Here is a 26,930-nt window from a genome sequence, read left to right on the forward strand (position 1 = left end):
CTGCAGCTCAGTCTCAGGGTCTTGGCAATCTTCTTATAGCCTAGGCCATCTTTATGTAGAGCAACAATTCTTATCTTCAGATCCTCAGAGAGTTCTTTGCCATGTTTTACTTCCAGTGACCAGTATGAACACCACATTTAACACACCTGCTCCCCAATCACACCTGAGACCTTGTAATACTAACGAGTCAATTGACAATGGGGAGGAAAAAAAGGCTAATTGGGCCCAATTTGGACATTTTCACTTAGGGGTGTACTGACTTTTGTTGCCAGCGGTTTAGACATTAATGGCTGTGTGTTGAGTTATTTTGAGGGGACAGGAAATTTACACTGTTATACAAGCTGTACACTCACTACACAAACTATATAGGAGTTTCTTACCATGATTTGGAATCCCCTTGCCCAGTAAATCGATGTTATAATAGTTTCAATTGTAGTCATTGTATGTCATGTATGCTATCACGGCCTACACATATTGTTACACCCGACCTGGTTTATGTTTGATTGGTCTCTACGGTTTTGAGACACATTGGCTTCAATATTTGCCTTGATATTGCAATACCTTTTATGGACAATAAGCTTTGTTCAACCTTGTACACTGTATTTTTATCTCTTGCAATAAAAAGAGTTACAAAAAAAAAAAAAATAGAAATAGGAAGCCACACACCAAGAGCAGCCACATCAATAAATGAGCAGCGGCTTCAGCCAGTCGATTCTTAGGCCAAGCCCCTGTGACGCGTTTCGCCCCTGCTCACAGGGCTTGATCGTAGAGGTGGGAGTGCAACGCTGTTGTCCAGGTTTTATGCATCATAATCCGCCATTGACAAACTGAACATAATCATACAAATAATGAGCAGCTGGGCAAAGAGTAAAAATACAAATAAGTAAATGCAGCGTTTACTCATCCAACGTTACTTCAATGGGGCAAAACGCGTCAGTGGGGCCATGGCCTGGGACTAGACAGGCAGAAGACACTTCTTTATTGATGCAGCTGTCCTTTGTTCGGGGGGGGGTCCCAATTTTCTTCATGGCTTGTGTCTTAACCACTTGTGGACCGCCTCACGGGGATGTACGTCCTTTTTTTGAAGAAGGATATCTCGGTAACGGCAGCAGCTGCTGCCACAACCGAGATATCCATCTCTTCAGGCGGCGGTCGGCTGTACGATAACGGTGGTCTTCGGTGGCGGATTCGCCGCGAGATCACCGCTAATCGGCGGCGGGAGAGGTGCCACCCCCCCCCCCTCCCGCTGCCCTCCCGCACCTTCCGCCGCTTACCGGAGCCGTCGGTAGCGGCGGAGGCGATCGGGTCCTCTTCCTAGCTGGGCATAGAGACAAGTGAGGCTAAGATGGCCCCCACTCGTCTCTATACCATAGGAGGGCGGAAGCCACGTCAAAACATCACTTCCGCCCATACCTCTTAAAGGTATATTTTTTTTTAAATGTCAGATTTTCTTTTTTTTTTTTTTTGCATTTTAGCCCAAATATGAGATCTGAGGACTTTTTGACCCCCCGGATCTCATATTTAAGAGGACCTGTCATGCTTTTTTCTATTACAAGGGATGTTTACATTCCTTGTAATAGGAATAAAAGTGATCCATTTTTTTTTTTTTTTTAAAACAGTGTAAAAATAAATAAAATCAATTAAAATGAATAAGAAAAAATTTTTTTTTTTTTAAAAACACCCCGTCACGACGAGCTTGCGCACAGAAGCGGGCGCATACGTGAGTAGCGCCCGCATATGAAAACGGTGGTCAAACCACACATGTGAGGTATCGCCGCGATCGGTAGAGCGAGAGCAATAATTCTAGCTCTAGACCTCCTCCGTAACGCAAAAAAATGCAACCTGTAGAATTTTTTAAAATGTCGCTTATGGAGATTTTTGAGGCTAAAAGTTTGACGCCATTCCACGAGCGGGCGCAATTTTGAAGCGTGACATGTTGGGTATCAATTTACTTGGCATACCATTATCTTTCACAATATAAAAAAAAAAATTGGGCTAATTTTACTGTTGTCTTATTTTTTTATTCAAAAAAGTGCGCTTGTAAGACCGCTGCGCAAATACGGTGTAAAAAAAAGTATTTCAATGACCGCCATTTTATTCTCTAGGGTGTTAGGAAAAAAAACAATATAAAATGTTTGGGAGTTCCAAGTAATTTTCTAGCAAAAAAAACAGTTTTAAACATGAAAACACCAAGTCTGAAAAAGAGGCCTGGTCCTTAAGTGGTTAAAGTAAGTTGGGGTGAGCTTCTGGGGACGCCGGCAGCGGGAATCACGGGAGTGATTTTCATAAGTGCATAAGATTTTACAAGTCTTGGATTATGATCACAATGAAAAAAAAAAAAAAAACATGGCTGAAGTTCTAAAAGTGGCCTTTAAAGTGGAAACGAACCCACTTGAGTACCAGCATGTAATACCGCTTCAGCAGCAGGCCATTTTTCAGTGTTGTGATAGTTTGACTGACAATTACTTGTTTGTGCAACGTTGTACAGCTAGAGCTTTATTTTAGTGGTATTTTATTACTACAGTTTTTTTTTTTTTTTTTTTACTTTATAAAAAAGGAAAAAAAACATAGCAAAAATACTTTGTTAAAATAAAAAACAATCCATTTTCATCACACCCCTTTACCTCAGCAAGGACGAACAACGGCTCCACCACGTCTCTCTCCACCTCCTGCTCAAAGTTGATGAGCTCCTGCGCTAGTTTGTCCTCCGTCTCGCCGCACAGCTTCAGCATCTTCCTACAACAAGACGACATGTAGATCTGTGAAGAGCCGACTTCCTTTTTTTTTTTTTAAATACTTCACCACCAAAATGGCGGCCGGCCACCTTCAACTCCGCCAAGAGGAATACGAAAAACTCACCCAAGCAAAGTATCATCTCCCAGTACAGCCGATCCTTCCATGAGACATTGCGCCAGTGTAATTAGAGGCAACTTTTTCTAAAAGGGAGGAAAAAAAAAAACACACAAAGACTGACTTAAGAAGAAGAGATAAGAAAAACCTCAAATGTCTTTGGTTATTTTCCAGCAGCACCTAGGACTTCTCCGAGCACCGCTCTGTACCCAACAGCAACCAAACCCACGATAGGAGAGCGCATCTGGTGAGGGATCCTGGGAAAGCTTACAGGGGTGGCAAGGACTATAGCTTGGCACAGGGTTTTTCAGCCAGGGTCCCAAGCAGGGCTGGTGCAAGGATTTTTGACACCCTAGGCGAAACCTAATTTTGCTGTCCTCATTGGATCCACCCCCCCTTTGCCCTGCCCATGGGACAGAAGGTGCCACTATACAGGAAGCATTGGCTCTGCTTCCTCTAGCACTGGCTGTAATTACAGTACCGGTCGGACTGAGTTAGTTACATGCTGCAGCCTGCAGATGCCGGGCGCCCCTAGGTAGCAGTGCGCCCTAGACGGCTGCCTAGTTTGCCTAGTGGTAGCGCCGGCCCTGGCCCCAAGGAACCATAGTGTTCCTCCAGAAGTTGTAAGGGGTTTCCTGAGCAATTTCTGCCTCTCAGATAAGTTCCCACTGACACCATTGATCTTTTGAGCCATCTGTAAGGGGGCAATTCTTCCCACTGACCACAAGTGTAAGGACCATTCTCCCTACTGACTGCTAATGTAAGGAACATTCTTCCCACTGATCACCAATGTAAGGAACATTCTTCTCACTGATCACCAATGTAAGGGACATTCTTCTCACTGATCACCAATGTAAGGAGCATTCTTCTCACTGATCACCAATGTAAGGAACATTCTTCTCACTGATCACCAATGTAAGGAACATTCTTCTCACTGATCACCAATGTAAGGAACATTCTTCTCACTGATCACCAATGTAAGGAACATTCTTCTCACTGATCACCAATGTAAGGAACATTCTTCTCACTGATCACCAATGTAAGGAACATTCTTCTCACTGATCACCAATGTAAGGGACATTCTTCTCACTGATCACCAATGTAAGGAACATTCTTCTCACTGATCACCAATGTAAGGAACATTCTTCTCACCGATCACCAATGTAAGGAACATTCTTCTCACTGATCACCAATGTAAGGAACATTCTTCTCACTGATCACCAATGTAAGGAACATTCTTCTCACTGATCACCAATGTAAGGAACATTCTTCTCACTGATCACCAATGTAAGGAACATTCTTCTCACTGATCACCAATGTAAGGAACATTCTTCTCACCGATCACCAATGTAAGGAACATTCTTCTCACTGATCACCAATGTAAGGAACATTCTTCTCACTGATCACCAATGTAAGGAACATTCTTCTCACTGATCACCAATGTAAGGAACATTCTTCTCACTGATCACCAATGTAAGGAACATTCTTCTCACTGATCACCAATGTAAGGAACATTCTTCTCACCGATCACCAATGTAAGGAACATTCTTCTCACTGATCACCAATGTAAGGAACATTCTTCTCACTGATCACCAATGTAAGGGACATTCTTCCCACTGATCACCAATGTAAGGAACATTCTTCTCACTGATCACCAATGTAAGGAACATTCTTCCCACTGATCACCAATGTAAGGAACATTCTTCCCACTGATCACCAATGTAAGGAACATTCTTCTCACTGATCACCAATGTAAGGAACATTCTTCTCACTGATCACCAATGTAAGGAACATTCTTCCCACTGATCACCAATGTAAGGAACATTCTTCCCACTGATCACCAATGTAAGGAACATTCTTCTCACTGATCACCAATGTAAGGAACATTCTTCTCACTGATCACCAATGTAAGGAACATTCTTCCCACTGATCACCAATGTAAGGAACATTCTTCTCACTGATCACCAATGTAAGGAACATTCTACCCACTGATCACCAATGTAAGGAACATTCTTCCCACTGATCACCAATGTAAGGAACATTCTTCTCACTGATCACCAATGTAAGGAACATTCTTCTCACTGATCACCAATGTAAGGAACATTCTTCTCACTGATCACCAATGTAAGGAACATTCTTCTCACCGATCACCAATGTAAGGAACATTCTTCTCACCGATCACCAATGTAAGGAACATTCTTCTCACTGATCACCAATGTAAGGAACATTCTTCTCACTGATCACCAATGTAAGGAACATTCTTCTCACTGATCACCAATGTAAGGAACATTCTTCTCACTGATCACCAATGTAAGGAACATTCTTCTCACTGATCACCAATGTAAGGGACATTCTTCCCATTGACCATCACACTAATGTATAATGAGTTGTAGATATAGTCATTTTTAGCGGCGGTTTCCTGAAACTGGAAAGTTACTTCATCAGTTCCTCTGTGTTGAAAAAGGTTGAGAAAGGCTGGTTTAGCAGCTTTATCTTTCCCTTACTCAGCTAATATGATCCCAATGCTGACACAGAAATAGGCAGGGGGAAAGGCAAACAAGGATGCTGAGCAGGCACTAAACATCCTCTTTATCAACCAATGACATTATTGGTTGTTAGGACGCCAGTGACTGGAAGTTTGTAATAGTGAACAAAGAAAACCTGTGACTTTTTTGTAACTAAATGGGAGGTTTCATCCACCTGCTGGCTTGTATACAATGCTTGGGCAATTTCTAGGCATTTTGCCAAGGCACCCCTGAAGAAACTTGAAGACACACTGGTTGAAAAAGACTGGTCCAAAGTAAGGAGAAAGTGATACAAAAAGGTAACAATTACATAGGGATGAGCATATGGAGAAAGTAGAAGTTCAGTAGTTAGGTGAAGATGGGCTACCCCAAAGAGATGGGTTATAGAGAGAGTGTAGGAGACAGCCACACAGTTTGGGAGTGCCAGAGGATAGGAGAGGCTCTGAAGAAGTCCTGGAGGTGAGCATGGAATGAGGTGGTGACGGGGAGCTAGAGAGCAGGAGGTCTTGGAAGGACTTGAGACAAGCTTAGGGATGTAGTCGGGGGAAGAGTTGCAGATGGCTTTGTAGGTTGTTAGTATTTAACTTTTCTTTTTATTGGGCGATTGTAAGCCAGTGGAGGGGATTAGCAGAGATGGGTGGTGGGCAATGATTGGTTGGTAAGGTGGATGAGTCTGGCAGCAGCATTCATGGTGGACTGAAGAGACAACAGCCTCTGTAGAGGTTGGCCAACAAGGAGGTAGGTGTGTAGCCGAGGCGAGAGACAAGGGAGTAAATTGGTAGCTTGGATGCGTCGTTGGTTAAAAAGGGCCGTATTCTGGAAATATGATGGAGGTGAGGATTTGGAAAGTGATTGGATGTGGGGCTGGAAGGAGAAGTCAGAGTCCAGGATTGCACATAACACCCTGGCATGAGGGGACAGACTGCTATAGATCTTGATGGAGAAGTCAGGGGAAGGGACATGGGAGGAGAAGTAGTGTGACATCCATATTGACAATAAATTAGTGATGACGAAGAAGACGGAAAGGGTGAGGTGAAGTGAAGGAGGATAGATTTGGGTGTCATCAGCATAGAGATTGGGTAAGGAAGACCATCCCAAAAGAGGAGAGGGCTCCACTTAATGGAGTTCTGTGCACAGGCGAATACATATTTCCTTTCGTGCTCGCAGAAATTGGGCACTGGCTGATGCACACATATACACACACGTGCATGCCCGCGCACGCATGTGAACCTGTGACAGATGTTGGCTCCAACCAGGCTATTTATACTGGGCCAGTGCTCGGGATCAGCGCTGCTTTGTCTTCAGCCTCCTGTGATTCTGTATTCAGGTTCCAGTTGCTGACCTGGCTTGTCTTGACTGCTCTCTGAACTCTGCCTGCACTAACCTTGGCTTGATTTCTGACCTCCACTTCTGTCTGCTCCATTAGCTCTTGCTTCACTGACCGGTTCCAGACCCAGCTTGTTTCCCGACCACGCACCTGCCCGTGCCCTGTATCCGATCCATCCTGTCTGGGTATGACCTGGCCTGCCTGACTCTGCTACTCTGCCTGCTGTCACCAGTACCTGCCTACCACCCTGCTGTTTCGGCTGACCTACAGTCTGCTACCAGCAACCGTCTTAGCTGCCTGCTGTCGCCAACACCAGTCTGCCTCAGTCTGCTACTGAAGCCTTCTGACGACTTTGCATGCCCAGCTGCTACCAAGGCTTACAGACACTCGTGCCACTCTGTACTCCTGCGCTTCCGGTTTACACTACCAGGGACCCCGAGTCAGAGGTGTAAAGAGGCCAGGCCTTCCTCATGATATCCGGCTCTGTTACCAGGTACGTGATAGTTGGTATTGAAAGCCATGCAAGGTTATTCACTGACTGAGTGAGGAATGGTCAATAGAGTAAAGAAGGGGTCCGAGGACGGAGCCTTGGACCAATACAGTCACCATACAGTCGCAGATTGGCTAGGTATGCGTTACCCTGTAGGAAGTGCTCTACAAACAGCTACTAGAGGGAGTGTATGCAACACCATCTGTCAAATGCACATTATGGCCAAATTGTGGACACCTGACCATCACATCTAGACTATGACCAAGGTTTGTGGACACTTCTCCAAATAATGGGGTTCAGGTGTTTCCAGTGAAGGGTGCCGTTAACCCCGATCTAACTTTGTGACACCAGTTTTTTTTTGGGGGGGGGGGGGGGTCCTTTTCTCTGTGTACAAAGCTAGATCCATAAGGACATGGTTTGACCAGTGGTGTGGAGGAACTCAAGGAACCTGCACAGAGCCCTGACCTTAACCCAACTGAAAACCTATAGGATGGCAGGTCTTCTTTTTCGGCATCATTACCTGACCTCACAAATGTCCTTTTGGCTGAATGGGCATAAACTACGCCAAATACACTCTTGTGGGAAGCCTTCCCAGAGGAGTGGATGCCGTTATGGCCTCAAAAAGGGGCCTCAACTCAATATTTATTATGCCCATGGGTTTTGAAATGGGTTGTCCAACAAGCTCAACCAGGTGACCACAAACTTTTGGCCATAATGTGCATTATAAAATATATGTAACCAACACGGCATAAAACGTGTTCTGAAATATACTGAAATATACACATGGGGCACAGCCCGGAAAGAATGAATGTCTGTACTGAACCATCACCACGTTCTGTATTCCTTTGTACCCTCAAAATCTCCTATTTCAGAGAAATTCTTTAGGATTCTCCAGGTTTATTCAATAAGGCTTAGAACAACATGCAACAACCCATATCAACCAATCAAAATTCATTATGCCCCGATCTGATTACTGTACCCTAAAACCTGATTGGCTGTCACGGGTCTCTGCAGTTTGAAGATAATCACCGACTTTTTATACTGAATTAGTAATTAATACCAGGTGTGTTCATCTTCTGCAGACCCAAGTTCCAATTATCCTGATGAATATTATGTGGATAAATGAAGTGGAGGGGAGTCTGGAATTCATAATGACAGCAAAATCCAGCGGATACAAATCATAGAACAACGGTTTTATTATCCCGCTCTAGCGGTGCATAAAATGTTTGCTATATTGTTAAAAAAAAAAAAATTAGCCTTATTTTATTTTGATTGTACGTTTTACACATAAACCTTTTTTTTTTGTAATTTCAATTCCATTTGTGATTGTGGAAGATTTACCCCCCCCCCCACCCCCCCCCCACCGAACAGCCCAATTTTTGTGACCACAGCACTGCGTTACTTTAACGGACAATTGCACGATCATGCTAGATTATTGGCCTTTTTTACCCCCCACAAATAGAGCTTTCTTTTGGTGGTATTTGATCACCTCTATGTTTTACATTTTTTGCACAAAAATGTGTATATATTTTATACATACATACATTTATATATTTATTTATTTATTTTACTTTCGGCTACAAAACATATCCAGTAAAAAAATGGGGGGGGGGGGGGAATCTAATTTCTACATCAAATTTAGGCCAATTTGTATTTTGTTACATTTTTTTTTTATTTTTATTTTTTTTTTTAACCACTTGCCGCCCGCCCTATTACAAATTGACGGCGGCAAAGTGGTTTCATAATCCTAACCGGACGTCATATGACGCGATTAGGATTATGAGCCGCTGCGCGCCCCCGGGGGCGCGCATCGCGGCGACCGTTGTTGCGGGGTGTCAGTCTGACACCCGGCAACTACGATCTCGGTAAAGAGTCTCCGACGGAGACTCTTTACCATGTGATCAGCCGTGTCCAATCACGGCTGATCACAGTGTAAATGGGAAGAGCCGGTGATCGGCTTTCCCTCACTCGCGTCTGTCAGACGCGAGTAGAGGAGAGCCGATCGGCTGCTCCTCTGACAGGGGGGGTCTGTGCTGATCGATTATCAGCACAGCCCCCCCGAGGATGCCCACACCAGGGACACCACTAGACCACCAGGGAAAAGGTAATAAAAATCCATAATCCTCCCTAGACCACCAGGGTGCCAGTCAGCACAATGGGTGCCAATCAGTGCCCATAATGGATGCCAATCAGTGGCCACAATGGGCATCACTGATTGGCATGCATTATTGTTTGGCACTGATTGGCATCCATTACTATAACACCGATGCCGCCTATGAGTGCCCACCTGTGCCGCCTATGAGTGCCCACCTGTGCCGCCTATCCATGCTCACCTGTGCCGCCTACCCATGCCCACCTGTGCCGCCTACCCATGCCCACCTGTGCCGCCTATCCATGCCCATCCGTGCCGCCCATCTGTGCCAGCTATCAGTGCCAATTTGTGCCACCTATCAGTGTCCGTCCGTGTCGCCCATCCGTGTCGCCCATCCGTGTCGCCCATCCGTGTCGCCCATCAGTGCCGCCTATCAGTGCCACTTCATTGGTGCCACATTGGTGCCCATCAGTGCCACCTTATCAGTGCCCATCAGTGTAGCCCCATCAGTGCCCATCAGTGAAGGAGAAAACGTACTTATTTACAAAGTTTTGAAACTGAAACAAAAAAAAAACATTTTTTTTTTCAAAATTTTCGGTATTTTTTTATTTGTAGCGCAAAAAATAAAAACCGTAGAGGGGATCAAATACCACCAAAAGAAAGCTCTATTTGTGGGAAAAAAAATGATAAAAATTTAATTTGGGTACAGTGTAGCATGACCGCGCAATTGTCATTCAAAGTGCGACAGCGCTGAAAGCTCAAAATTGGTCTGGGCAGGAAGGTGTTTAAGTGCCCGGTATTGAAGTGGTTAACCAAAAATATGTAGCAAAATACAAATTGGTCTAAATTGATGAAGAAATTAGATTCTCCCCCCCCATTTTTTTCTTTTTTTACTGGATATGTTTTGTAGCCGAAAGAAAAAAAAAAAGATATATATTAATATATCACTGATGGGCACAGATAGGTGGCTCAATGGGAGTCACTGATGGGCACAGACTGGCAGCACTGGTGGGCACAGACTGGCAGCACTGTTGAGCACAGATAGGTAGCACAGTGGGCGGCACTGATGGGCACAGGCTGGTGTCATCGATGCGCACAGATAGGTGGCACAGTGGGCGGCACCGATAGGCACAGACTGGCGTCACTGCTGGGCACTGTTGGGGCTGAACTGATAATCAGTGCCCCGATTATCTGTACAGATCCCCCTGTGAGGAAATATCACTGATTGGCTCTCCTCTCCTATTGGACACAGATGATCACATGGGTAAAGAGCCGTGGCGCGCGATCGCAGCTACACATTGGCGCAGTCATATGAGGTCGTCCCAGAACAAGAGCCGGCCCGCCCCGCCCCACTGTCATTTGTCTATATGGCGGACGGGAGGCGGGTAAATAACACAAGTCTTGGTTGTCTAAATGACAGCTGGAAATTGATGGTAAATGTAGTTGGAGAGCTGTGGGGGAGGAGGGGTGGGCATACCACGCATGCCCAAAGTATTCAGAACAGTTTTTTTTTGGCCATGTGCAGCACACCCAACGTTCATAATGGGTTAAAATACACGCCCTCATTTTATAGAACCAGGAAAATCAAAAAAGGTTTACAAATATATCAGTACACCTCAGCGGGGGGCTCAAATATAACCTTTCTGATCTCTGCAGAGGGACCACTGCTTCCACACAGAGAAAAATGATTCTTCTCTGCAGCATGCTGGCAAAAGGACAGGCTTTTCTATTTAGGCTGTTGCTGCTTTCCAATAAAAAAAAATGTATCTAAGACTTCGCACCCCTTTTATTTTCATGCACCTGGAATGTATTCAGCAGATTTAAAACGTAAAGTTCAACTGGGCTTCAATGAAAATATCATCTTACCGATCGTTTGTCTGTGTCGGTCCCTTGCTGGCCTTGTAAACATGCCGTCAGCTTCTTGTGTGTGCTGTGAGAGACTTGCTTCACCAGCTCCAGCCGCTTCTCCACCTGCAGCAAAAAAAAAACAACAAACACGAGTGAATGAACAATATTTTGGTTTCATTCATTGGGATAAGTGGATAGATCGTTCATTCACAGGAGATAGTCATATAGATCGTTCATTCATAGGGATAAGTGGATAGATCATTCATCAGATTGTTCTTTCTATCTGACCATCTCTATAAATGATCTATCAGACTATCCCTATGAATGAAGGAACGCTCTATATAACTATCCCTATGAATGAAGGAACGCTCTATATAACTATCCCTATGAATGAAGGAACGCTCTATATAACTATCCCTATGAATGAAGGAACGCTCTATATAACTATCCCTATGAATGAAGGAACGCTCTATATAACTATCCCTATGAATGAGTCATCTGACTATCCTATGAATGAAGGAACGCTCTGACAGGTGGTTCATTTATAGGGATAGTTGGATAAAGCATTCCTTCATTCATACGGAAAGTCAGATAGTTGGTTCATTCATATTGATAGTGACATAGAGCTTTCATTCATAGGCGATAGTCATATAGAACGTTCATTTATAGGAGATCGTCATATAGAGCATTCCTTCATTCATAGGGATAGTCATATAGAGCGTTCATTTATAGTAGATCGTCATATAGAGCATTCCTTCATTCATAGGGATAGTCATATAGAGTGTTCCTTCATTCATAAGATAGTCATATAGAGCATTCATTCATAGGGATAGTTGGATAAATCATTCCTTCATTCATACGGAAAGTCAGATAGCTGGTTCATTCATAGGGATAGTGATATAGAGCGTTCATTCATAGGGGATAGTCATATAGAGCGTTCCTTCATTCATAGGGATAGTCATATAGAGCGTTCCTTCATTCATAAGATAGATAGTCATATAGAGCGTTCATACACAGGGATAGTCATATAGAGCATTCATTCATAAGGATAGTTGGATAAATCATTCCTTCATTCATACGGAAAGTCAGATAGTTGGTTCATTCATATTGATAGTGACATAGAGTTTTCATTCATAGGCGATAGTCATATAGAGCGTTCATTTATAGTAGATCGTCATATAGAGCATTCCTTCATTCATAGGGATAGTCATATAGAGCATTCATTCATAGGGATAGTTGGATAAATCATTCCTTCATTCATACGGAAAGTCAGATAGCTGGTTCATTCATAGGGATAGTGATATAGAGCGTTCATTCATAGGAGATAGTCATATAGAGCGTTCCTTCATTCATAGGGATAGTCATATAGAGCGTTCCTTCATTCATAAGATAGATAGTCATATAGAGCGTTCATACACAGGGATAGTCATATAGAGCATTCATTCATAAGGATAGTTGGATAAATCATTCCTTCATTCATACGGAAAGTCAGATAGTTGGTTCATTCACAGGGATAGTCATATAGAGCGTTCCTTCATTCATAAGATAGTCATATAGAGCATTCCTTCATTCATAGGGAGAGTAATATAAAGCATTCATTCATTGGGCTAGTCATATAAAGCATTTATTTGTAGGGAACGTCAGATAGTTGGTTTATTCATAGGGATAGACAGATAGTCTGTAAGAACATTCATTTATAGGGATAGCCATATAAATCATTTATTCATTGAGTTAGCTGGGCAGATTGATCATTCATTGATTTACACAGTTAATCAGGTTGAAAAAAGACCATCTAGTTGGATGGAAGTTCACCAGAAGAAGATGCCACAAGGTTGGAGGAGCACAAAGGTCTCCAATGCCTTTGAATGATGGTGGATTGTTAGTTTCATTCACTGGAGACCCCTGATCTCCATCAATTGAAAAACGAATAGAAATGTGCGATTTGTTTCGTACGAATCCGAAATACAAATTTTTATGTTGGGAAGATCGATCATTCACAACGGGTGTACAGACCCGGGAACTCAGCACAGGGATGGTGGGAACCCCTCATAATGGGCAAAGCGGGTGTACAGACCCGGGAACTCAGCATAGAGATGGTGGGAACTCCTCATAATGGGCACAGCGGGTGTACAGACCCGGGAACTCAGCACAGGGATGGTGGGAACTCCTCATAATGGGCACAGCGGGTGTACAGACCCGAGAACTCAGCACAGGGGTGGTGGGAACTCCTCATAATGGGCACAGCGGGTGTACAGACCAGGGAACTCAGCACAGGGATGGGGGGAACCCCTCATAATGGGCACAGCGGGTGTACAGACCCGGGAACTCAGCACAGGGATGGTGAGAACCCCTCATAATGGGCACAGCGCGTGTACAGACCCGGGAACTCAGCACAGGGATGATGGGAACCCCTCATAATGGGCACAGCGCGTGTACAGACCCGGGAACTCAGCACAGGGATGGTGGGAACCCCTCATAATGGGCACAGCGGGTGTACAGACCCGGGGACTCAGCACAGGGATGGTGGGAACCCCTCATAATGGACACAGCGGGTGTACAGACCCGGGAACTCAGCACAGGGATGATGGGAACCCCTCATAATGGGCACAGCGGGTGTACAGACCCGGGAACTCAGCACAGGGGTGATAAGAACCCCTCATAATGGGCACAGCGGGTGTACAGACCCGGGAACTCAGCACAGGGATGGTGGGAACCCCTCATAATGGGCACAGCGGGTGTACAGACCCGGGAACTCAGCACAGGGGTGATGAGAACCCCTCATAATGGGCACAGCGGGTGTACAGACCCGGGAACTCAGCACAGGGATGGTAGGAACCCCTCATAATGGGCCCAGCGGGTGTAGAGGCCCGGGAACTCAGCACAGGGATGGTGGAAACCCCTCATAATGGGCACAGCGGGTGTACAGACCTGGGAACTCAGCACAGGGGTGATGAGAACCCCTCATAATGGGCACAGCGGGTGTACAGACCCGGGAACTCAGCACAGGGATGGTGGGAACCCCTCATAATGGACACAGCGGGTGTACAGACCCGGGAACTCAGCACAGGGATGGTGGGAACCCCTCATAATGGGCACAGCGGGTGTACAGACCCGGGAACTCAGCACAGGGATGGTGGGAACCCCTCATAATGGGCACAGCGGGTGTACAGACCCGGGAACTCAGCACAGGGATGGTGGGAACCCCTCATAATGGGCACAGCGGGTGTACAGACCCGGGAACTCAGCACAGGGATGGTGGGAACCCCTCATAATGGGCACAGCGGGTGTACAGACCCGGGAACTCAGCACAGGGATGGTGGGAACCCCTCATAATGGGCACAGTGGGTGTGCAGACCCGGGAACTCAGCACAGGGATGGTGGGAACCCCTCATAATGGGCACAGCGGGTGTACAGACCCGGGAACTCAGCACAGGGATGGTGGGAACCCCTCATAATGGGCACAGCGGGTGTAGAGGCCCGGGAACTCAGCACAGGGATGGTGGGAACCCCTCATAATGGGCACAGCGGGTGTAGAGGCCCGGGAACTCAGCACAGGGGTGATGAGAACCCCTCATAATGGGCACAGCGGGTGTACAGACCTGGGAACTCAGCACAGGGATGGTGGGAACCCCTCATAATGATAAATTCATCATAACAAACTTTCGTTATTTTAACAAAAAGTTTACGAATCCAACAAAAATACGATTTTTTTAAAAATATGAAACACATTTTTTTTGACAGCGCCCATGTCTAAGAACGATCCACACAATATTTAACAAAGCCAATAAGCCTTCACGTGTCCCGTTATCACCCCCGCTCTTCCACAATAATTTGATCACTTACCTGCAAAAGATCGTCACTCAGGACCTCGGTCTTCTCTGCCCTGAAACGAAATTAAAATAGGAATTAAAATGTATAAAAAATGTTTTAAAATTCTTCATAATCCTAAACAAGTATCAACATGAAAGGATCAGAGTAAAGTCAGCCACAGGCGGACAGTTCAGCAGGGACCGGCTGAGATTCGATCCATCTACCGGCAGGCTGGTTGTACTGAAGTCAATCCTGCTGGATCTTTTAAATACAAAATAACTGCCTGATTACAGCCGCCAGCGGTGATCATTGTGTGTTTTTTTGGCAAGGAACGTCCCCATTGGGAGAACACGATGGTTCCATGGGAGGGAATGGATGGATTGTGGTGGTTGCAGGTTTACTGGTTTTCCTAGAATACTTCTGGACCTTCTAAGCTCAGACCAGCAGAGGGAGGAAACTGCTGGAGGACATTTAAAGCCCAACTCTGCTCAAAAAAAAAATAAGCATAAAGTTTTCCCATCCCGTGGGGCTGTGCCAGCACTGCAGAGGTTAACTGCTAATTTTTTTCAGGGGCCACGAGAATGCTTATGCTCACTTATACTAATACTTCTCTCCAGTGGCAAACGTCGCTCGCCCACGATCCAGCGGTGGACTGTTCCTGACGTCCTCACGTTCCAGGGCAGGAACAGTTCATTGCACAAAACAACGGGAGGCCGGATAAGGAGCCACAGAGACTGGTCTTGTGCAGGGATAAAATTGGAGGATCAGGTAAGTATATCTTCTTTCAGGTAAGTATATCTCCTGCCCCCTTATAACAAAACCCCAAATTAACCCTTGCGGTGGCGGATGCAGTCACAGCGCGGGGGATGTAAAACATCAGACCAGCAGAAGGAGCAGTGAGGGGAGGAGACTGTTAGAGGCCATTCACAACATCAGATCATCAGATGGAGCAGTGCAGGGAAGAGGCTGCTGGAAGAAGACAGTTACAGCATCCAAACATCAGAGGGAGCAGCGAGGAGGAAGAAACTGCTAGAGGACATTCAGACCAGCAGAGGGAGCAGGGAAGGGGAGATGATGGTTGGAAGACATTTTTCACAGCATCGGATCAGCAGATGGAGCAGTACACTGAAGAAGCTGCTGGAAGACAGTTACAACATTAGACCATCAGAGGGAGCTGTGAGGGGAGGAAAGCACTAGAGGACATTCAGACCAGCAGATGGAGTAGTGAGGGGAGGAGACTGCTGGAGGCCATTCACAGCATCAGATGGAGCAGTGCAGGGAAGAGGCTGATGGAAGACAGTTACAGCCATCAGAACATCAGAGGGAGCAGCAAGGGGAGGAAAGTGCTAAAGGACATTCAGACCAGGAGAAGGTGTAGGGAAGGGAAGAGACTGCTGGAGGCCATTCACAGCATAAGATCAGCAGATGAAGCAATGCAGGGAAGAGGCTGCTGGAAGACAGTTACAACATTAGACCATCAGAGGGAGCTGTGAGGGGAGGAAAGTTGTAAAGGACATTTAGACCAGCAGAGGGAGCAGGGAGGAGAGGTGACTGCTGGAGGCCATTCACAGCATTGGATCAGCAGATGGAGCAATGCAGGGAAGAGGCTGCTGGAAGAAGACAGTTACAGCATCATAAATCCTAGCCGGTTAGTGGGCCCTGAGGACAGGGTTGATGACCACTGTGCTAGAGGACATTCAGACCAGCAGATGGAGTAGTGAGGGGAGGAGACTGCTGGAGGCCATTCGGAGCATCAGATGGAGCAGTGCAGGGAAGAGGCTGATGGAAGACAGTTACAGCATCCAAACATAAGAGGGAGCACCAAGGGGAGGAAACTGCTAGAGGACATTCAGACCAGCAGAGGGAGCAGGGAGGGGAGGCGACTGCTGGAGGCCATTCATAGCATTGGATCAGCAGGTGGAGCAGTGCAGGGAAGAGGCTTTCTGGAAGACAGTTACAACGTTGGACCATCAGAGGGAGCTGTGAGGGGAGGAAAGCGCTAGAGGACATTCAGACCAGCAGAGAGGGGAGGAGACCGCTGGAGGCCATTCACAGAACACCATCATCATGACCTTGTGGGTGGGGCAATGACACAAACTACTGCAGGAACCCCAAAAGATCAGAAATCCCCAGGCATCAGTGTCCACCCAAACCTAAAATACAACATATGTGCAGTAGTGACCTGAAACGGCCATCGTAGGATAATTAGGTAAGACAGATGCGGTCTTAGGCCCCAAGATGAAGAAGACTCCAGTTTGCATGCACGCTATCAGATTGGTAGTGCATGCTGGGATTTGTAGTTCCACTGCAGCTGCGGGGTCATTAATTGTGGGTTCAAACAGCTCTACCTAGGTCGTACTTTACACCGCCGACAGGAAAACGCCTTTTTCCAGGAATTGTTCCTGTGAAAGGGAGATTGAAAACGGAGGAAAATCTCATCTGTTCACACCACATTCATATATATTGATCCCTCTCCCCTGCCGGGTACCCTGTGACCCCTCTGGATGAAATTATGAAAACTGAACCTCATGTATGGAATTATCTACAACAACAACAAAATCTGCACATAAAACAAATCACATACAGTGCCTTGCGAAAGTATTCGGCCCCCTTGAACTTTTCAACCTTTTGCCACATTTCAGGCTTCAAACATAAAGATATAACATTTAAATTTTTTGGAAGAATCACCAACAAGTGGGACACAATTGTGAAGTGGAACGAAATCTATTGGATATTTTAAACTTTTTTAGCAAATAAAAAACTGAAAAGTGGTGCGTGCAAAATGATTCGGCCCCCTTTACTTTCAGTGCAGCAAACTCACTCCAGAAGTTCAGCGAGGATCTCTGAATGATCCAATGTTGTCCTAAATGACTGATGGTGGTAAATAGAATCCACCTGTGTGTAATCAAGTCTCTGTATAAATGCACCTGCTCTGTGATAGTCTCAGGGTTCTGTTGAAAGCGCAGAGAGCATCATGAAGACCAAGGAACACACCAGGCAGGTCCGTAATACTGTTGTGGAGAAGTTTAAAGCCGGATTGGGATACAAAAAGATTTCCCAAGCTTTAAACATCCCAAGGAGCACTGTGCAAGGGATCATTTTGAAATGGAAGGAGTATCAGACCACTGCAAATCTACCAAGACCTGGCCGTCCCTCTAAACTTTCAGCTCAGACAAGGAGAAGACTGATCAGAGATGCAGCCAAGAGGCCCATGATCACTCTGGATGAACTGCAGAGAACTACAGCTGAGGTGGGAGAGTCTGTCCATAGGACAACAATCAGTCGTACACGGCACAAATCTGCCCTTTATGGAAGAGTGGCAAGAAGAAAGCCATTTCTCAAAGATATCCATAAAAAGTCTCGTCTAAAGTTTGCCACAAGCCACCTGGGAGACACACCAAACATGTGGAAGAAGGTGCTCTGGTCACATGAAACCAAAATCCAACTTTTTGCCCACAATGCAAAACGATATGTTTGGTGTAAAAGCAACACAGCTCATCACCCTCAACACACCATCCCCACTGTCACACATGGTGGTGGCAGCATCATGGTTTGGGCCTGCTTTTCTTCAGCAGGGACAGGGAAGATGGTTAAAATTGAGGGGAAGATGGATGCAGCCAAATACAGGACCATTCTGAATGAAAACCTGTTGGAGTCTGCAAAAGACCTGAAACTGGGACGGAGATTTATCTTCCAACAAGACAATGATCCCAAACATACAGCAAAATCTACAAAGGAATGGTTCACAAATAAACGTATTCAGGTGTTAGAATGGCCAAGTCAAAGTCCAGACCTGAATCCAATCGAGAATCTGTGGAAAGAGCTGAAAACTGCTGTTCACAAACGCTCTCCATCCAACCTCACTGAGCTCCAGCTGTTTTGCAAAGGAAGAATGGGCAAGAATTTCAGTCTCTCGATGTGCAGAACTGATAGAGACACCCCAAGCGACTTGCAGCTGTAATCGCAGCAAAAGGCGGCCCTACAAAGTATTAACACAAGGGGGCCGAATCATTTTGCACGCCCCACTTTTCATTTTTTTTATTAGTTAAAAAAAGTTTCAAAAATCAAATAGATTTCATTCCACTTCACAATTGTGTCCCACTTGTTGGTGATTCTTCACAAAAAATAAACATTTTATATCTTTATGTTTGAAGCCTGAAATGTGGCGAAAGGTTGAAAAGTTCAAGGGGGCCGAATACTTTTCGCAAGGCACTGTAACTGCAAAAGGCATATTAGAAAGCTTACCCCGAAATAAAAATACTAATAATGGAGACCCAATGCCTTCAACAGTCAGGAACATCTGGAAAAAAAAATATCACAGACCCCCCCTGTACTCTTCCCTGCAGGACTGGCACAGAACCTCAGCACTCATTCCTCCAGGACCAGCACAGACCTCATGCATTAATTCCTTCCAGGACCAACACAGACCCCCAGCACTCCTCCCTCCAGGGCCGGCACAGACCCCCCCAGCACTCCTGCCTCCAGGGCCGGCACAGACCTCCAGCACGCTTTCCTCCAGGACCGGCACAGACCTCCAGCACGCTTTCCTCCAGGACCGGCACAGACCTCCAGCACGCTTTCCTCCAGGACCAACACAGACCTCATGCATTAATTTCTTCCAGGACCAACACAGACCCTCAGCACTCATTCCTCCAGGGCCAGCACAGACCCTCAGCACTCCTCCCTCCAGGGCCGGCACAGACCCCCAGCACGCTTTCCTACCGGACCAACACAGACCCTCAGCACTAATTCCTCCAGGGCCAGCACAGACCTCATGAATTCATTTCTTCCAGGGCCGGCACAAACCCCCAGCACTAATTCCTCCAGGGCTGGCACAAACCTCCAGCACTCATTCCTCCAGGGCTGGCACAAACCTCCAGCACTCATTCCTCCAGGGCCGGCACAAACCTCCAGCACTCATTCCTCCAGGGCCGGCACCGACCCTCAGCACTCCTCCCTCTAGGGCCGTCACAAACACACCCCTCCTCCCTCTAGGGCCGTCAAAAACACACCCCTCCCTCCAGGCATGGCACAGACCCAGCACCCCTCCCTCCAGGCACGGCACAGACCCAGCACCCCTCCCTCTAGGGCCGCCACAGACCCAGCCCCCCTCCCTCTAGGGCCGCCACAGACCCAGCCCCCCTCCCTCTAGGGCCGCCACAGACCCAGCCCCCCTCTCCCTCTAGAGCCACCACAGACCCAGCCCCCCTCCCTCTAGGGCCGCCACAGACCCAGCCCCCCTCCCTCTAGGGCCGCCACAGACCCAGCCCCCCTCCCTCTAGGGCCGCCACAGACCCAGCCCCCCTCCCTCTAGGGCCGCCACAGACCCAGCCCCCCTCCCTCTAGGGCCGCCACAGACCCAGCCCCCCACAGACCCAGCCCCCCTCCCTCTAGGGCCGGCACAGACCCAGCACCCCTCCCTCTAGGGCCGGCACAGACCCAGCACCCCTCCCTCTAGGGCCGGCACAGACCCAGCACCCCTCCCTCTAGGGCCGGCACAGACCCAGCACCCCTCGATCCAGGTCTACTCATGGATTTCTCCAAATGATTTCCCCTCTTTGTATTTAACTACAAGCTTTTTGGCGACTCCCAGACTAATTAAAAAGAAATGTTCTCTTAAAAGCTCAATCCCCCTCCCCACTGATACTTACCTTTTCCTGTGCTTCCTCAACGCTCTGCTTACCCTTCAAAGCCTCAAGTCTTATCCCTGTGTAAGGTCTTACAAGAAGCTTACAAAGGGTTAATGGCCTCCCCCCATGTGACTGGGTTCAAGCATGGGGATTGGCTACTCCACAAACACTGCCCTCCCATATCTAGAATAATGAACAGTGCCCCCTCTGTCTGGGTTAGGCATTTCCTTCATCTAACATCTATAGTATATACAAAAACGTGCACTAATCCCCTTTACTCAAAAAAAAATAAAAAATAATATATAGGCAATTGAAAACCTACTACAGGATTCTTCTAAAAAAATAAAATAAAAAAACCACCCCAGTGAGTAGAGCTATCACACAGCTGGTGAATGTAATAACAAAGACACCCAGGGTCAGCTACAGAGAAGAGCCCCGTCCTCCCGGACACCCCTGGGCCCTGGCCTAGTGCGACTATTTAAAAATCTTGCCACGGCTGGCAATTAGAGCAGATTATGAAATATCAGCGCTTCGCCGCGGGAGCCGGGGTAATTCCTCTACCATGCCATGACAGCGGAGAGCGCTGCAGGCGGTTCCATATCACAGTCCAGCACGCTTCTTACAAATGTCTAAATGGAGAGGAAAGAAAAAAATAAATAAAAAAATCAGGTCTGCCCCGGGAAACACGGCAAGCGCTAGACGTACAGACACACAAAAAGGAGACAAAAAAAACCTGCGTATCCCTGGGAAGGATGGGAAGCCTGGACACACGTACCTCCCCTGCCCCTAGGAGAAGGCAAAATGCATTAGTATATATTTAGGACTAATCTGTCCGAATCACTGGAGGGAAAAACGCAGGAAACGCATCGAGATTTGCGCAAGAAAGAAAAAAAAAACGTGACTTTTTCACCTCTTCTGCAAAGTCCAAGTCACGTGGCCTGGTTGTGCAGCTGTATGGAGAGGGTCTTATCTAAACGGATCAGTCCATTCAAAAACAAATATTTTTCAGTGTCTGGAGGATGCTGCCGGTCGAAACCTTCCAATGTTTTCTTACTTCTCCTGGGTGCTCCGGTGTCTGGATTTCCGTGGTTGTACCGCACACTGAAGGCCGATGGCAGAGGTTCCCAGGTGGATTTTGATTTTCTTTTACATTATGGCGGGTGGGACAACACCACCTTAAGACAGGCGGTAACAACTAAAGCCACCAAGGTCCATGGAACAACCAACCAAACCATTTAAAAAAGGCAGGTGGAAACTCTAAGGCTTCCAAGATGGGCAGGACCACGCAAGGTCAGCAGGAAACCCCAACGTCCCTACAGCAGGAACATTAAAAGGCTCCAAGGTCGGTGGAAACACCCAAAACATGCGGGGGGGGGTGAACCCACAAACCAGACAGGAACAACCAAAGCCTCCAAGGTGGATGGAAACAAAGGCGCAAAAAAAAAAAAAAAGTAGATGGAAGCCCCAAAGCCTCCAAGGTTGGTGGAAAGGGGGGGGGGGGGGGGGGACCAGGCAGAATCAGCCAAAGCCACCAAGGTGGATGGAAGCAACCACAGCCTCTGGAAAAAGGTAAAAAATGGAAACACCCAAAGCCTCCAAGGTGGGTGGAAACACCTAAACCATCCAAGACAGTGGGGGAAAGCAGGCAGAAACACCACAACTGTGGTGCGACAACACTTCCAAAAGGTGAGTGGAAACACCCAAAGCCTTGCTTGATAGGGGAAGGAACACCCAAAGCCTCCATGGGGGGGGGACACCCAAAGCCTCCATGGGGGGGGGGGGGGACACCCAAAGCCTCCATGGGGGGGGGGGGGGGGACACCCAAAGCCTCCATGGGGGGGGGGGGGACACCCAAAGCCTCCATGGGGGGGGGGACACCCAAAGCCTCCATGGGGGGGGGGACACCCAAAGCCTCCATGGGGGGGGGAACACCCAAAGCCTCCATGGGGGGGGGAGGAACACCCAAAGCCTCCATGGGGGGGGGAGGAACACCCAAAGCCTCCATGGGGGGGGAGGAACACCCAAAGCCTCCATGGGGGGGGGGAGGAACACCCAAAGCCTCCATGGGGGGGGGGAGGAACACCCAAAGCCTCCATGGGGGGGGGGAGGAACACCCAAAGCCTCCATGGGGGGGGGGGGAGGGGCACCCATAGCCTCCATGGGGGGGAGCAACACCCATAGCCTCCATGGGGGGGAGCAACACCCATAGCCTCCATGGGGGGGAGCAACACCCATAGCCTCCATGGGGGGGAGCAACACCCATAGCCTCCATGGGGGGGAGCAACACCCATAGCCTCCATGGGGGGGAGCAACACCCATAGCCTCCATGGGGGGGAGCAACACCCATAGCCTCCATGGGGGGGAGCAACACCCATAGCCTCCATGGGGGGGAGCAACACCCATAGCCTCCATGGGGGGGAGCAACACCCATAGCCTCCATGGGGGGGAGCAACACCCATAGCCTCCATGGGGGGGAGCAACACCCATAGCCTCCATGGGGGGGAGCAACACCCATAGCCTCCATGGGGGGGAGCAACACCCATAGCCTCCATGGGGGGGAGCAACACCCATAGCCTCCATGGGGGGGAGCAACACCCATAGCCTCCATGGGGGGGAGCAACACCCATAGCCTCCATGGGGGGGGAGCAACACCCATAGCCTCCATGGGGGGGGAGCAACACCCATAGCCTCCATGGGGGGGAGCAACACCCATAGCCTCCATGGGGGGGAGCAACACCCATAGCCTCCATGGGGGGGGAGGAACACCCATAGCCTCCATGGGGGGGGGAGGAACACCCATAGCCTCCATGGGGGGGGAGGAACACCCATAGCCTCCATGGGGGGGGAGGAACACCCATAGCCTCCATGGGGGGGGAGGAACACCCATAGCCTCCATGGGGGGGGGGGAACACCCATAGCCTCCATGGGGGGGGGAGGAACACCCATAGCCTCCATGGGGGGGGGAGGAACACCCATAGCCTCCATGGGGGGGGAGGAACACCCATAGCCTCCATGGGGGGGGAGGAACACCCATAGCCTCCATGGGGGGGGAGGAACACCCATAGCCTCCATGGGGGGGGAGGAACACCCATAGCCTCCATGGGGGGGAGGAACACCCATAGCCTCCATTGGGGGGGAGGAACACCCATAGCCTCCATGGGGGGGGAGGAACACCCATAGCCTCCATGGGGGGGGGAGGAACACCCATAGCCTCCATGGGGGGGGAGGAACACCCATAGCCTCCATGGGGGGGGGAGGAACACCCATAGCCTCCATGGGGGGGGAGGAACACCCATAGCCTCCATGGGGGGGGGAGGAACACCCATAGCCTCCATGGGGGGGGGAGGAACACCCATAGCCTCCATGGGGGGGGAGGAACACCCATAGCCTCCATGGGGGGGGGAGGAACACCCATAGCCTCCATGGGGGGGGGAGGAACACCCATAGCCTCCATGGGGGGGGAGGAATACCCATAGCCTCCATGGGGGGGAGGAACACCCATAGCCTCCATGGGGGGGAGGAACACCCAAAGCCTCCATGGGGGGGGGGGGGGACACCCAAAGCCTCCATGTGGGGGGGACACCCAAAGCCTCCATGTGGGGGGGACACCCAAAGCCTCCATGGGGGGGGGGGGGACACCCAAAGCCTCCATGGGGGGGGGGGACACCCAAAGCCTCCATGGGGGGAGGGGAACACCCAAAGCCTCCATGGGGGGGAGGGGAACACCCAAAGCCTCCATGGGGGGGGAGGGGAACACCCAAAGCCTCCATGGGGGAGGGAAACACCCAAAGCCCCCATGGGGGGGGGGGGGACACCCAAAGCCTCCATGTTTAGTTCCAATTATCAGTGCAGCATATCAAGCCCCATCAGTGCAGACTATCAGTGCCCATCAGTGCAGCCTCATCTGTGCCCATCAGTGCCACCCATTGGTGCCCATCAGTGCAAACCTATTAGTGTCCATCAGTGCAGCTCATAAGTGCCACCTCATTGGTTCCCATCAGTGCAAACCTATCAGTGCCGCCTCATCGTGCCCATCAGTGCCACCTATCAGTGTCACCACATCGGTGCCCATCAGTGCAGCCCATCAGGGCCCATCGGTGAAAAACCGAGAAAAAAAAAAAAAAAAGACTTATTTACCACATTTTGAAACAGAAACCAAGACGCTCTTTTTTTCCCCAGAATTTTCGGTCTTTTTTATTTTTTTAAGCAAAAAAATTAGAAACCCAGCAGTGATTAAATACCACCATAATAAAGCTCTATTTGTGTGAAGAAAATGATAACAATCTCCTATGTGTACAGTGTTACATGACCGCGTAATTGTCATTCAAAGTGTGAGAACGCTGAAAGCGGAGACCTGGCCTGGGCAGGGAGGGGGGAGGGGGGGGGTCACAGTGCCCGGTATTGAAGGGGTTAAACTTCATCTTTAATAAAACCCGTCATCAGCTTATCACGCCGATCTGACTTTGGGGACAAGAAGGGAATATTTTTTTTCTGTGAAGGTGGAACTGGCGTTTTTCTCTGAAGCGGCGACCTAAAAATGCACGACGGGAGACGCAGCGCAGCGACATCCTGTCCCCCTCGCTTAGTTTCAGACGGAGACCCCCCCCCCCCCCCCGTTTTTCCCAGAATGCTCGGTCCTCCTGCAGGCAGAGCGCGCACACACACAGCGAGGAGCCCCCCCCCGCCCCCCGCACAGCGGCAGCCTCTGCCTTCACGGCCGTCCGGGCTGATTGCATGTGACAGGAGATGCGAAGGAAGGATCGTTCTCTGGGATGGCGGCAGAGTTTCCTCCTGCGTGCGCACATGATGGGGGGGGGAGGGGAGAGGGGCTCCGCACTGCTTAAACGCAGAATATTCTACGCTCGTCTCCCTGAAACAATTCACATCCAATTTAGAAAGCTGTGAAATCCGCAGACAGATAACAAAACACGTTTATACAAGACGACGCTTTATATACAACCAATACAAGTACCCGAGTGATGTCTTTATATTGGCTTCCTACATCCAGTCTGAGCTCTGCTGTAATTGGACCTGTGATCGGGCATTTCTCATATTAAAAATGGATGCAGAGATTGCAGGATGCGCCCCCCCCGACAACACCTTCACCTGCTTTTCTCTCAAGAAGGACGGCACCAGGTTTGTTCAGGCATCACCCAGAGTCGCCATCCGCTTCCTGGACTCAGGTGCCGACTCAAAAAATGACATGGGCGTGCAAATCCTGGTGCCTGTGCAGTTCTTGTCTGTGTTCACAAATGTCTGACACAGGATCAGCCCCCTGCTGCAGCTTCTCACCTTGCTACAAAGTTACAATGTACAGTCTGATCACTGGGGGGAGGGGAGACTGAGGAAATGACTCCTCCTCCTCCTACAATGTTACAATGTACAGTCTGATTTGGAAGAGGGGAGACTGAGGAAATGTCTCCTTCTGCCTGCAGCATACTGATGACATCATCTCAGCCCAGGCGGAGTCACTGAACTCAATGATGGGGTTTTAAAGCTGAACTCCAAAAAAAAAAAAATATATATCTAACCCCCCCCGCAGCAAACCCTACAGACACGAATCTGCGTTTCCCTATTGCCCTATTATAGCAATGATCTCTAGCAGTTTCATATAATGTGTCCCCAGTTTGTGACTGCCCCTTTAAGAAGGTTACCAGCCTCTAACATCTCTTGTATCATGTCCGCAGGTCTCTGACCATCTCTTGTATCATGTCCGCAGGTCTCTGACCGTCTCTTGTATCATGTCCGCAGGTCTCTGACCGTCTCTTGTATCATGTCCGCAGGTCTCTGACCGTCTCTTGTATCATGTCCGCAGTGTCTGACCGTCTCTTGTATCATGTCCGCAGGTCTCTGACCATCTCTTGTATCATGTCCGCAGGTCTCTGACCATCTCTTGTATCGTGTCCGCAGGTCTCTGACCATCTCTTGTATCGTGTCCGCAGGTCTCTGACCATCTCTTGTATCGTGTCCGCAGGTCTCTGACCATCTCTTGTATCATGTCCTCAGTCTCTGACCATCTCTTGTATCATGTCCGCAGTCTCTGACCATCTCTTGTATCAGGTCTGCAGTCTCTGACCATCTCTTGTATCATGTCCGCAGTCTCTGACCATCTCTTGTATCATGTCTGCAGTCTCTGACCATCTCTTGTATCATGTCCGCAGTCTCTGACCATCTCTTGTATCAGGTCTGCAGTCTCTGACCATCTCTTGTATCATGTCCGCAGTCTCTGACCATCTCTTGTATCATGTCCGCAGTCTCTGACCATCTCTTGTATCATGTCCGCAGTCTCTGACCATCTCTTGTATCATGTCCGCAGTCTCTGACCATCTCTTGTATCATGTCCGCAGTCTCTGACCAT

At 48.5% G+C, this 26,930-nt stretch overlaps 1 protein-coding gene across 4 annotated transcripts in view; it reads right to left on the reverse strand.

Annotated features, from left to right (window-relative positions):
• The window catches only part of ARHGAP44 (Rho GTPase activating protein 44), a 135,077-nt gene that overhangs the window by 67,554 nt on the left and 40,593 nt on the right, over positions 1-26,930 (reverse strand). For all 4 annotated transcript variants that reach the window (XM_077458601.1, XM_077458599.1, XM_077458597.1 and 1 more), the window contains exons 2-5: positions 14,976-15,015; positions 11,151-11,255; positions 2,860-2,936; positions 2,625-2,736 (exon numbers count right to left, since the gene is read on the reverse strand). In XM_077458601.1, coding sequence (XP_077314727.1) covers positions 2,625-2,736; positions 2,860-2,936; positions 11,151-11,255; positions 14,976-15,015 — 334 coding nt within the window. The remainder of the gene's footprint in view (positions 1-2,624; positions 2,737-2,859; positions 2,937-11,150; positions 11,256-14,975; positions 15,016-26,930) is intronic.

The sequence above is a fragment of the Lithobates pipiens genome, unplaced genomic scaffold (genome assembly GCF_037356315.1).
Source record: "Lithobates pipiens isolate NorthernLeopardFrog02 unplaced genomic scaffold, aLitPip1_a1.2 Scaffold_28, whole genome shotgun sequence".
Taxonomy (NCBI): domain Eukaryota; kingdom Metazoa; phylum Chordata; class Amphibia; order Anura; family Ranidae; genus Lithobates; species Lithobates pipiens.